We start from the raw sequence: 13,142 nt of genomic DNA, 5'->3' as shown, positions 1-13,142 counted from the left end.
GAAGGGGCAGAAGGATCTCCAATGCAGTTAGGACCTGACCCGATACTCTGACGAGATGAAGGTGCAGAAGGAGCTCCAATGCAGTTAGGACCCGACCCGATACTCTGACGAGATGAAGGGGCAGAAGGAGCCCCAGCCCGACGATGCGAATGCCAGACAACCTGGAGATTGCTGCTTTTACTGCTTTAGTTACTCATATTGTAATATCTATATATATACAATTCATGAAGGCATTTGTGCACATCAAAGCTTTTTATTAAAAAAAGGTGCTGATCAATATAAGGCACTTTGTAGAAGGTCATAAATAGTTCTCAGTAACGGTAAACCCACCATGCAATCTTCGCTTGATTGTTGATATTTGTGGAAACAGGACTGGCCACACACTCAGATAACATTCAGTATTCTTTAAGACATGACCACTGATGAAAAACTAATGAAAAACATTGCTTTACCATTGCTAAGAACTATTTTATGACCTTGTCGAGACATTATTTCGTATTTAATATATGAAAACCGCATGCATACAGTAGACCATTGTGTCTCTGGATTAGCGCTGCTGCTGTACTGTATCCTCTTGCACCATATGAGCGATTGCATGCTGTACTAGAAAGTGATACCTGTCATTAAAATGAAGACTTGGGTGTCCTGCCTCTGGAGTTGCAATAATACGAACCCGAAGAAATGTGTCAAAAGTTGTACCATGCCACAGTTCCAGCGGGTGTGACTCCGGTCCTGGACTGATGGCTGCTCTGTTGCATTTGTGTTACAACCTTAAAAGGAGTTGACAAAGTTAATCCAAAACCGTTACTGTAAGCGCAGCGCAGAAACCAGGACCAGAGGACACACCGTTGGGAGTGAAGTGAAGGTAGTCTGAGGACAGAGGGAAGCAGACGCTTCTTCACACAGAGTGGTGACGGTTAGGGTTAGGGTTACCTAGCCATGCTGTTGAGGCAGAAACATGTACATCCTTTAATGACCCAACTTGACAAAGTTCTGAGATCGATCAACTGGTAGGAGTGGGGCAAGCGCTGGTGACCCGAATGGCCTGTTCTGTTCTAGAGTAACTGTGCTTGGTGAGCTGTTGGGACACCGCAGTGATTACACTCTAGTAACTCGCACTGCAATACCTGATTAGCGGTGACTGGTTTAGGCTGTCCAGCTTTTGGTTTGTTGAGTAACTCGCTGCTTTAAAGAACCCAGCTGCAAGCTACAGAAAACCATATCACACTTGTGTGACCTCTTCACTGTTCTAGAATCCCGTGTGACCCGCAGTGTTCTGGAATCCTGTTTGACCCACTCACTGTTCTGGAATCTTGTCTCCCGTCCCCTGTCCAGTTTCATTGCCCTGAATAGTTGAACAGTTTTGTTTTTTTTCACTGATGATTCATCCTATACAACATGAAACTGAAGTGATGAACACAAGAGGTCTCTGACACATCTCTCCGCATACTATCGCAACGGGCTGAGTTTTCAAAGCTTTTCACTCTTTTTTTTTAATTGTTTTTTAAACTCCTGTTAAAGTTACAAAAGAGGAAATAAACGATTAGGTTAGCTTGTTTTATTTCCAAATGCTATGACTTGAAAGATGGGTTTTCTTTGACCTTTTTGAGTGATTTGCACTGGAAATCAGCTACAGTGCAACGGGACTAAATAACTTCTACAAGAAGAGTAGATTCCAGGATGTGGTCTGTTCATTTCTTCGAATCATTGCAGTGCACTGAATGCGGTGAGTTGTGTTAATCCTATTTATAATCTCCAGTCTCCAGCCGCACGGACCTCCTTTCCTGTCTCTCAAACAGTCTGGCTGCTTGTGGTTCAGATCCGATTCCTGTTCCTGCAGATAGAAAGAGTTTTTTCAGCCCAGAAAACACCAATGTGCTCGGGATGCCCTTTTAACTCGGAGAGAGGCCACCCTGCCAGCACCGACCTGTGTGTCTGGTGAAGATCTGATATTCTTATCAGCGACATTCCTGTGGAGGGGTGCTCGTCTGGAGAGCGTAGTCTGTTTCAGGGCTGTCACTCAGAAATGTGGTCCCCCATGCTCTGAGTGTGTGTCTGTCTGTCTGACGATGACTGCCTTGATCTGATTCCTGTGCCTCCCATACACCTGTCGAACTGCGTTTGGGCTGTAATCTGCTAAAGCTGATCTTCCACAGATTGTATGTGTATTTATGAATATGAGCACCCTCTGGTATACCATATTTATATATATATATAATATATAGTAATATGGAACTAATTACACTTTTATGACTAAATTATACCAGCTAATTCAGAGTGAAAGAATATTTGATTATGCGGTACATTGTGAAATCCCAACATGGAAAAACCCATGTTCATTCCTGCACCACACTTTGAAAGTCACAGATCTTGCTTCATGTTCAAGTCAGGAAAGTGGAATATTGCCAGAGGGAATGTGGGATGCATGCTGCGTTGAGATGACTGAACATGCAGTTCAGACTGTGTAATATACCATGCAGTGTGTTAGCCAGTGATGGCTGCTGCTAGCTAGATGGGATACATGAACGCACGTGATACTGAACCAGCATGCAACCTCTAAACATTCGCATTTTAAATCCAAGCTCGTAGGTCACGTGCATTTTGGTCTTTCCATGTGTTAATGAATACAAGGCTGAATCGATTGCTAATCCTCGCTAGAATCGTCTTACTTACAGTACAGCTGTGTGGAGCAATGAGAAATTGTGTGTGTGTGTGTAGTGCTATTTATATAGCACTGGGAATTAGGTTTGCAAGCCTCACACAATACCCTACCCCACCCCCTGTAATATCTCATGCTCACAGGGCTGTAAGAATAAGGCATGCTAGAATCTAAAGTTAAACTTTCTATAATTATATTTTTCTTTTCTCCATGCATGACAAACACTTTTATACTGCTTGTCCCTAAAATTGGGCTGTTTATTTAAGTGAAAGGGGATGCCAACACTGCACACAGCGCTCTCTCTCTCTCTCTCTCTCTCTCTCTCTCTCTCTCTCTCTCTCTCTCTCTCTCTCTGTCTGTCTGATTTTTACCTCTCTGTCCCTGCACTCGCTAACCTGCCTGGAGACTGTGTCTGAGCAGGGTTCACTTCCTCCGATCTGATTAACTTTTCCAGTAATCATTACCTGCTGAAGTCTAACTGGATTAGCTATTGCAGAGCCCTGCTCACGCTGCTGTTCTCTGCAGCCGTGTTCCAGACCAGTGCAGCTTCCTTGTTTTGTCTGACCTCGTAAAACAAGAGGCCACTTTGGCAGGGAGTTCCAGTCTCTCCGCACACTGAGCACACAGCAGACCTAGCAGAGTCTGCAATGACTCTCCTTTTATCTTCCCCAAATCTACAGCACAAGACACAGACCTTCGTCTGGAATATCAGCTTATGGATACAAGGAGATCCAGCGGACAGATTGTTGAGGGGTGTCGCTGTGCATTAGTGGTGCTCACTAAAAATAAAAATATATGTGCAAGGACTAGAATTATGTTGTCAGGGGCGGGGCACATGGTAAAATTGTCACGTTACTCTCAATTTCCTTTCAAATGTAAGTCACAAAAGCTCCTGATTTGTCAGCTGGTTCAAGTTGCTGCTGCTGTGGCAGACTGGGCGGATTTGCATTTGAAATGTCTCGGAGTTAACTTCTACAGCAGTGATTTTAAATGTAGCCTGAACCGCTCGGACAGGGTCAAAGTTTCGTACAGCTATGCTGCAGACGCTGTGAAGCGCTTTTATTAAAAACAAATCTTTCCTGTCGTTGTGAAACTTGACATTGTGCGTCTCTCCCTTTCTTTCTGCTGTGTCCAGTGCAGAGAAACTGGAGCGCGAGACCTGCGGTGTGTGTGTGACAGCAGTGTGTGTGTGACAGCGGTGTGTGTGTCGGACAGTGTTGTGTGTCTGACAGCAGTGTGTGTGACATTGGCGTGTGTGACAGCAGTGTGTGTGTGACAGCGGTGTGTGTGTGACAGCGGTGTGTGCGTCTGACAGTGTTGTGTGTCTGACAGTGTTGTGTGTGTGACATTGGTGTGTGTCTGACAGCAGTGTGTGACAGTGGTGTGTGTGTCTGACAGTGTTGTGTGTGACATTGGTGTGTGTGTTACAGCGGGGTGTGACAGTGTTGTGTGTCTGACAGCAGTGTGTGTGACATTGGTGTGTGTCTGACAGCGGTGTGTGACAGTGGTGTGTGTGTCTGACAGCGGTGCAGGAGTTAGGGTCTTGCTATTTCCCACCAGACCAGGAGCAATGTTTACATTTCAATAATATCGCATTTCAAAGTGCGTTTCCTTCATGGTGAAAAATGTGCTGGTGTTTCCTTTAAAGGAAATGTCATACATAACTCTCTACAATATGAAACACACACGCTGCTTCAAAACTTTTTTTTTTTTTGTTTAACCCAAGTGGGTTTTTAAACTCTGGTAAGCAGATAAGGATTCATATTTATCTTTATTGCTGGGATTACTGTTTGATGTTTCGTGTCCAGAAGCATTTATTATATGTTTCCATTTTGAATGAGATGAAAAACAATAGTCATTAGTTCAGTAAAGCGATCTCTCAACGGCACCCATCAAGTTCCCTTCTAAACGAAGGAAGGAAACTCTTCTGCAGAATGTGTGTTATTTATTTGCACGCATGGTCTTCCTTTGCAGCTTGCTTATTTACCATCGGTGTCGTCTGATTTTGCTATCCAAAAAAGAATATAATAAAAGCCAGTAAAACACAGATTTTTCTTACTTGCACTGCAGCACCTAATTCACAGCCACGTCACGGTTATTCTGTGTGTATAAAGGAAGTGTTGGGGAGGAAAAGTAAAACCATAACCAAGGAAACTGAGCTTTATATAAACATGTAGACACGTTTCTTCAATCCCAGCCAGCCTGGTCAGAATGTAATAATGTACAGAATGTCTAACTGAACCTCGGCAAACCCATGCTGCTCATGCATTTTATACTCAGTAGAAGGGAATACATAGAAATACTTGTATGGTCAAAGGGGCTCCGTGTGATTAAAACAGAATGAAAGCATCGTTCCGGACCCTCAGGAGTCAGCGATGGGAACAGAATGAAAGCATCGTTCCGGACCCTCAGGAGTCAGCGATGGGAACAGAATGAAAGCATCGTTCCGGACCCTCAGGAGTCAGCGATGGGAACACAGAACAGAATGAAAGCATCGTTCCGGACCCTCAGGAGTCAGCGATGGAAACACAGAACAGAATGAAAGCATCGTTCCTGACCCTCAGGAGTCAGCGATGGGAACACAGAACAGAATGAAAGCATCGTTCCGGACCCTCAGGAGTCAGCGATGGAAACACAGAACAGAACGAAAGCATCGTTCCGGACCCTCAGGAGTCAGCGATGGAAACACAGAACAGAATGAAAGCATCGTACCGGACCCTCAGGAGTCAGCGATGGAAACACAGAACAGAACGAAAGCATCGTTCCGGACCCTCAGGAGTCAGCGATGGAAACACAGAACAGAACGAAAGCATCGTTCCGGACCCTCAGGAGTCAGCGATGGGAACACAGAACAGAACGAAAGCATCGTTCCGGACCCTCAGAAGTCGGCAGTGCATCCTGCTCTGTGCTTGCGGTCGTACCGGATTGGAAACAGACGGTTTCATGTGCAGATCACGCCTCCTGCTCTGTGCTTGCTGTGTTCTCTCAACTCTGTGTCTCACACCTAGTTTAGCTGTGGCTGGGGCTTCTTCCTGTCTCCGTTTCATGTGGTGTTCGCTACCAGAGCTGGTTGTAATTGTTGTGCTTGAGTACAGTACTCAGGATGCCTGTCCTTCCCGTCTTCATCTTTGTGTGTCTGTGCAATGACTGGCTTCGACTCAGCCTGCAGGTTTAGGTGCTTGAACTGCGCAGTAAAGTTCTGTGTGTGCAGCTCGTCTTGGAGAAGGCTTTTCATTCAGCAAGGACGATGGGCTCTGCAAATCCTTTCACTTGCCCCTATTATTATTATTATTATTATTATTATTATTATTATTATTATTATTATTATTATTAATGTCCCTGGAAGTGTGACTCATTCCAAAACTGTAAACTAATCAAGACAAGGGGCTGATGAATGATTGTGTGAAACTATGACTTAACATTTCAATATTACCATATATATATATATATAAACTAGTAACTAAGCAGGTGGAATTACAAAGGCTTTTTTGTGGGGTTTGCTGCTTGATGATTCATGTGATGTAGTGTGCCAGCCTGGGGCCTGTAAGCATGTGAGAGCAGGCCCCCTCTCCACACACGCTCTTCCAGTCCTGCTGTAGTTATGCACTGTGATCCTGTGACTGCGTGGGGTGTTTTGACGGGTGCTTTTCTAAGAGCAGACATCTAACCCTGGGGCTGCCACACAAACGATTGCTGCTTTCTGCTACAATCAAGCAAGGCAGATTTCTCCAAGCCCAGGCTGAACATGCAGAGGAACTGCACGCTGTCATCGCTTGTGCTTGGCATTCGGAGTCATCTGGCTTTGTTGGCTCGTGCATGTACTGTACCAGCACTGTGGATTAAACAAGATTTACAAGAAGTCAAGGAATGGGTTTGTTTGTTTGTTTGTTAGGATATTGTCTTCCCGCAGCGCATCCTCTGCCCTCGAGCCTCGGGTCTCAATAATAAAAGCTCTTCCCAGCGTGTCTGGTAAACAGGACGAGGTCTAGTCTCCAGCAGCTGGCAGCGGTCGCTTGAGCGCCCTGTCAGGTGAGCAGGATCACCACATCCCATTCTCAGAAGAAAAAGAATCCTCGGAGCAGACAGCCTCTGCACTCTGAACCCCTGCCAAATGGGAAGTGATTCATCGTCTCTGAATGGGATGAGCGCTGTGCGGGGATTCAGTGAAAATTCACTGTTCTCTATTAAGTGTGAGCAGTGTCTTATCATTCGGCTTACCCTTTACTTCAAAATGATGCAAAATCACAAAGCGGTTGCTATTGCTGCTGCTGCTGCTGCTGGAAATTAGATGAATGCTCTCTCTCTTTCCAGTTTCCATATCAGTGGAGGTCTGTTGGGACTCTGTATGTAGTGAGGAGAGTGGGGTGGCTTGGAGAGTTCTAGTGTAGTAGCTATGGGAGGGAGTTGGGGCTGATGCTCACAGTTATTATTACTGTTTAGTCATTCAGGGTCAATTGACGTGATAAACACAAGAGGTCAAGTGACCTGGATCTGGAATCTGAACTGCATTCTAATTTCAAGGACTGTTCTGAGCACAGTCAGAGATGAGCTTACATTGTCATATTGTGTCAAATCCTGATAGTGTGCTGATTTTTCTAAAGATCTCTTGTCAAACCCAATTCTTACAGGTCCTGTTGTCTACATTGTGGCTTGTTTTGGCTTTGTTGTCAAATGATCTCTTTCCCTCCCCACTGCTCTAGGAAGCCATCATATTGGTGGGGTCATGAGAACCCAGACAGGTCTAACTATGACACAAGTGGCAGGGAGCCACCGGGCTAGGGGAGGTGAATTAAGGAAGCTGATAAAGATTCGTTCCTGGAATGTAGTGTAAGAGCGCTGCATGGGTTTTCAGGTCTGGCACAGAACGAATGGGAGGGAAAAGGAAGCTCTTTGTTTGCAGTAGAACAATGCTGTGAATTGGACACGGTGCCGCTGCTCTGACACAGACGGGCTCCGGACAGCGTGTCCGCCAGTCACCCCGTCTCCGAGTCTCAACCTGCGCACATCTGGGGAGGGGTGTGGCGTACGAGACGGGACAAAGCAGACACAGTCTCAGTACAGGATTTCCATGGCTTTTGCTGGAAAGCAGAAGTGCAATAACCTTTCTTTTCTCAAGTCTGCTAGATCAGGTTGAGCTTTTTATCTTTGTATTTTTTTTTGTATATAGATGTGTAGACGGCCTCTCCCACCTGTTATCTGTCAGGCTTATCAATTCAGAAAATCATGCTGAAAGGTATCTTATTTTTTTCCCCCCAGTTTCCTGTTGTAGATTTGGATCGTTTCAGTGAAAGGTTTTCTATTTGTGGTCGTCTTATTTAATCGTTGTGTCACTAATACATTTCCTGGCTCGCGGAACACAAAGCTCCTTGTAGGAACTTGTAGGTGGAAAATAACTGATTAGGTGCCAGGGCACTGCAAACCAATCCGTGACGACGAGGGAGGACACGGTCCCACCAAACCAGTTCTGCGTCCTTGCCTCTGTTGAAACTTTAACTTTTGTTCTAGGGGCTAGCTGTCTGCCATTCCTCAGTTCATGGGCTGAGAGTGGCTTATTGATTGGAGTGTTTGTTTAGCCCACAGGGCTAAACAACACACACACACATGCACGCACGCACGCAAACACACACACACACACACACACACACACACACACACACACACACACGTGACTCTTTACATTGGGTTCTGTATTTCCTCTGTTCATTGTGCACAGTTTCCCCGTCAGCTGGTTTGCATGAGAACCCTTTTGAACTTATTCTCTCGGACAAGGCAGTGTGGATCTGGTGCTGCCCTTGGATTTTCCACACACTGTAGCGGGGGCCCCTGCATTTCCAAATAAAGGGGGCTGGGCTGCGCTGGGGGGGGCTAATGTTTCCCAACATTAAAACTACTCCGCACTGTCTGTCTGGAAAGAGCAGGTTCGGTGGAGGTCCACACTCCTGACTCGGTCTCGTCTCCGTGGAGGTCCACTCTCCTGACTCGGTCTCGTCTCCGCTGTCTGTCTGGAAAGAGCAGGTTCGGTGGAGGTCCACACTCCTGACTCGGTCTCGTCTCCGTGGAGGTCCACACTCCTGACTCGGTCTTGTCTCCGTTGTCTGTCTGGAAAGAGCAGGTTCGGTGGCGGCCCACACTCCTGACTCGGTCTCGTCTCCGTGGAGGTCCACACTCCTGACTCGGTCTCGTCTCCGCTGTTGCAATGCGAGCGCCGCTGTGCTGTTGTGTAACTCGCACACACTCACTCTGGGTGGTGTTCTGCAGGAGTGGAATGTAAAGTATTTCCTGGTAATTTCTGAATCTTGAATCGGATTACATTGCAAACAGCAAGTCGCACCTGGCCTGCCATACCACTCGCTAAGACTGATTTTCAGATTTCTTTTTTGGGGGGAGGGTGGGGTTGAGGTATAGGGAGTCATTTATCAGCTCTAACCCTAACCTATTTGTCTTAATTAGAAAGATTTCAAATCTCTGCGTTGTAAGACTTTCTATCTGGATGAAGCAGATGACATATGGAAGTCCTGACATGCAACATAGCTGTAATTAACTGGCAGTGGATTGGGGATTGTTTGACAGGAAAGCATTACTTTTCTAGTGGGTCTCCTTGAACGCTGTTCCTATTTTAGCTTGTCTTTCCTCTTTCAGTGGGGAACGGCGGGTGATTTATTTTTGGTTTATTGTTATTGCACAAATAATGGACTCGTAGAATTGCCTATTAAAATAATTGTGTGGGTTCTGACTTAAGTATATCCTCAATGTGTGTTTTTTTTAATTTATTATTATTGTTAGCATTAGACATTTTTGTGGTTCACACATCACCAGCCAGCAGTGTTGGGAGGGTACTGCTGTACTGTAAATTACACGTTTTTTGAAGAACACATTAATAGAGATAGAAATAAGACTCCTATTGCACAGCAGTTTCACCCATTCCAGGTTTTACTACTGTATGAGCTTGATTAGCTACAGAGTATAGGTAACAAGCTAAGCTGTGTTTTGTTAAACTCTTAGTAAAACCAGGAATGGATCAAACTGCTGTGCAATGGGAGTCGTCATTTCCACCCCTGCATTTAAACTGGCCCTCGCTATTCTTTGCTCACTGTGTGTTTTGAATGTTTAGATGGTGTTTGTCACGGCAATGGAAGATCGGGTTGAAGATGATGTTGTTTGTTTATGGAAACCAGTTCGGAAAAGATTGTAGCTTTCAGGGACCAATTAGCACTCGGATATGCAAACAAGAACATCCTCTGTGCCAGGCAGGCTGGGAATGCGGAGGGAAGCGTTTTAAGTGTCATGCCAGGTCGGATCAGGACAGGCTGCAGTTTCATAGGAATTCACAACAGCACTGACCAGCAATGCCATAATTGCACATACCCGACAGGATGCTCCCATCGCTCTCTCGCTGTCTCTGTTTCTATGCATCTTTTGTACCCACGGTATGAATTCCAGTAAACGCAGAGCTCTGCCAGCACAGGATGCCTTGCGCGCAGTGCAACCCTATTCAATAAGCAGTGACACCGGATACACTGTCTCTAAAGCTTTCAGCATGCACTGAGAGCTGCAGAGCTGTTTGTTATGCAGTGCAAATAATAGTTTGCACTTTGACTCTCTCTTTCTCTCTTGAATTATTCAGCTCTGTTTTTGAGATGCAGTCCTGCACGGCTCAGAAGAACACTCTGTTTATGCAGGCTGACCCGAATAGCATCCAGTCCATTAGCAACAGAGCTCGCTGTTCCTCCTCTACAGCTGTACCTTGAGAGAGAGAGAACCTCGAGGTTCTAAGAGAGTTCTTAGAACCTCCAGGGAGCATTGTGATGCTCTGCAGAAGGCCCTGCCCTACGGCCAGCACACTAAATATTTCACCAGGGTGCTCCTAGCAGGTTAGACGAGAGGCTTCTTGCAGTAATGCTCAAGCTGGCTTCGCTCCAGAGGGAACGCCTCTTAGCTTTTGTTTTTTTCTTTTCTTTTGCTTGCATTGAGGAGTCAGGAGATGGTATATGTATGCTATAGTAGGAATCACTTTTACGCTTCAGTCAGTAAATTGTGCTCAATGCATAAGCTCCTCAGGCACGTAGTTGAAAGTGGCCAAATGATGAAGTGGATTAAGGCCACAGCATTGGTTAATAATTCAGAGTCTGCATATGTTCTCCCGTCCTATTCATTATGGCATTCTTGCAGTGGTGATTTTGTACTGGCAGTTGAAAACTTGAAATGTGATCTGGTTACAAACTGGTCTCTATTGTGCACGTTTCCAGACTATTAACCCCATGCATGGAGTAGCACCTGGATTATTAACTTTTTTTTTCTTCATTTTTTTTTTCAGTTTTATGTGCGAAAAACTTGGTGAAGAAAGACTTCTTTCGTAAGTATTTATTTTCTCCTAAGATGTAAAGATTTGTACTGTTTGAAGTGTATAATGAGATGGGTTGTTTCAATAGAAGGATTTGTCTCATAAAAAGTTTGAGCTTTTCTCTCCGGCACCAACTACCTGGAGGAAAGGTACATGTGAACAAAGTGGCCATCAACAAGGCCTGCTTTCTGTAGGCTTCTAGTACATGAGTCGGCTGGATGTGCTTCAGTATATGAATCTCTTGTGATTGAACCCGCAGGGCTTCCTGACCCTTTTGCTAAGGTGGTGGTGGACGGCTCTGGGCAATGCCATTCTACAGACACTGTGAAGAATACCCTTGACCCCAAGTGGAACCAGCATTACGACCTGTGAGTATTGATTTAGAGCAGGGATGATGAGGGGCTTGCCTTCAGTGCTGGAATTCTCGGGGTCTAGCTCGTTGCTGGAACGTTGATCTCCAGTCTGTCTGTCTGTCCTGTCCGTGTTTCTCTGTTGAGCTTGTACTGCTGGTGTGTGGTGAGCCGAGGACACCCTGGCCGACCTAAGCCCCACCCCCAGGCGGCGCTCGGCCAATTTTGCGCCGCCCCCTGGGAGCTCCCGTCCACGGTCGGCAGTAGAATAGGACTCGAACCAGGGACGTCCAGGCTATAGGGCGCATCCTGCATTCCACGCGGAGCGCCTTTACCGGATGCGCCACTTGGGAGCCCAACCAATGATGAAAATAATGTTTTTTAATGACACCTCACCTGTCTGCTGGCATCACCTCCACTGGGCTAGAGTCAAGGATTAACAGAACTCTTGCTCGGTCTCTCTCTCTCTCTCTCTCTCTCTCTCTCTCTCTCTCTCTCTCTCTCTCTGTAGCTTTAAAAAGTAATTTTGGGGTTCCCGAGTGGCGCATCCAGTAAAAGCACTCGCTAGAGTGCAGGATGCGCTCTATAGCCTGGACGTCGCGAGTTCGAGTCCAGGCTATTCCACAGCAGACCGTGGACGGGAGCTTCCAGGGGCGGTGCTCAATTGGCCGAGCGTCGCCAGGGGGGAGGGAGGGTTAGGTCGGCCAGGGTGTCCTCGGCTCACCGCGCACCAGCGACCCCTGTAGTCTGGCCGGGCGCCTGCGGGCTTGCCTGTAAGCTGCCCAGAGCTGCGTTGTCCTCCGACGCTGTAGCTCTGAGGCAGCTGCACGGTGAGTCCGCAGTGTGTAAAGAAGCGGGCGGCTGACGGCACACGCTTCGGAGGACAGCGTGTGTTCATCTTCGCCCCTCCCGAGTCAGCGCAGGGGTGGTAGCGGTGAGCTGAGCATAATAAAATAATTGGGCATTTCAAATTGGGGAGAAAATAATAAAAACTAATTGGCAACGACTAAATTTAAAAAAAAAAAAAAAAAAAAAAAAGTAATTTTATTCAAGACATTTAAAAATGGTGTTTACCAGTCTTAAACCCAGACATTTTGTCATTGTCTAGCCCATGAGTTTTCTTTTTCTTCTCTAATGTTTGGTTAGCACAAAAGTATGCTTGCGCGGAATGCAAAAAAACTCCTCCTTTTTAAGCCACATAAAGGCTTTTGTTCCTTTTTAAATTAGTTCCTCTTTCAAAGTGCAGGGTGGAGACACGCTGTTTTTTTCCGTCAATGTGGGAAGTACGTTAAAATATTAAAATGGGTACTGTGTGCTGGCTAGGGGTGTAAGAAGTTGTGTGTCCGGTGCCAGCCAGCTAGACCATGCAGCCAGCCTGACTCAGAGGAGTGCTGATCAGCACTTCTGTTTGTACTCTTTAGGGGTTTCGAATGATCAAGGGAGGAGGTTTCATTTACAACCAATAAACTTTGCAACGAGCAAATGCATTATAATCTGTTTGTTCGTCAGCTTCAAAACAGGTCAACTGGGGATCTGCAAAAACAATGCAATGCTGTTTAACTTTAGTGAAATGAAATTTTTCGTTAATGTTTTTGTAATTTAGATTTCTCTGTCTGCAGTGCTCATGGTGGTCATGTGTGTGTCTAGAACAGTGATGATGGATGTTATTTTAAGGAATTTCATATCATAATTCACAGTGAGCATTATTTTCATCATTGGTTGGTTTGGAGAGAGCAGGGGGTGGCATTGGGGGGAAAGAATCTGTAGTAATTGTGAAACTGGTCTGGGACTT

General features: G+C 45.8%; 1 protein-coding gene across 3 annotated transcripts in view; it reads left to right on the top strand.

Moving 5' to 3' along the window:
• The window catches only part of LOC117424634 (E3 ubiquitin-protein ligase SMURF2), a 43,362-nt gene that overhangs the window by 9,141 nt on the left and 21,079 nt on the right, over positions 1 to 13,142 (top strand). For all 3 annotated transcript variants that reach the window (XM_034041215.3, XM_034041214.3, XM_034041213.3), the window contains exons 2-3: positions 10,974 to 11,012; positions 11,260 to 11,368. In XM_034041215.3, the coding sequence (XP_033897106.1) occupies positions 10,974 to 11,012; positions 11,260 to 11,368 (148 nt within the window). The remainder of the gene's footprint in view (positions 1 to 10,973; positions 11,013 to 11,259; positions 11,369 to 13,142) is intronic.

The sequence above is a fragment of the Acipenser ruthenus genome, chromosome 19 (genome assembly GCF_902713425.1).
Source record: "Acipenser ruthenus chromosome 19, fAciRut3.2 maternal haplotype, whole genome shotgun sequence".
Classification (NCBI taxonomy): domain Eukaryota; kingdom Metazoa; phylum Chordata; class Actinopteri; order Acipenseriformes; family Acipenseridae; genus Acipenser; species Acipenser ruthenus.
The sequence above is the reverse complement of the archived record's forward strand: the minus strand, read 5'-3'. Positions and strand labels throughout refer to the sequence as shown.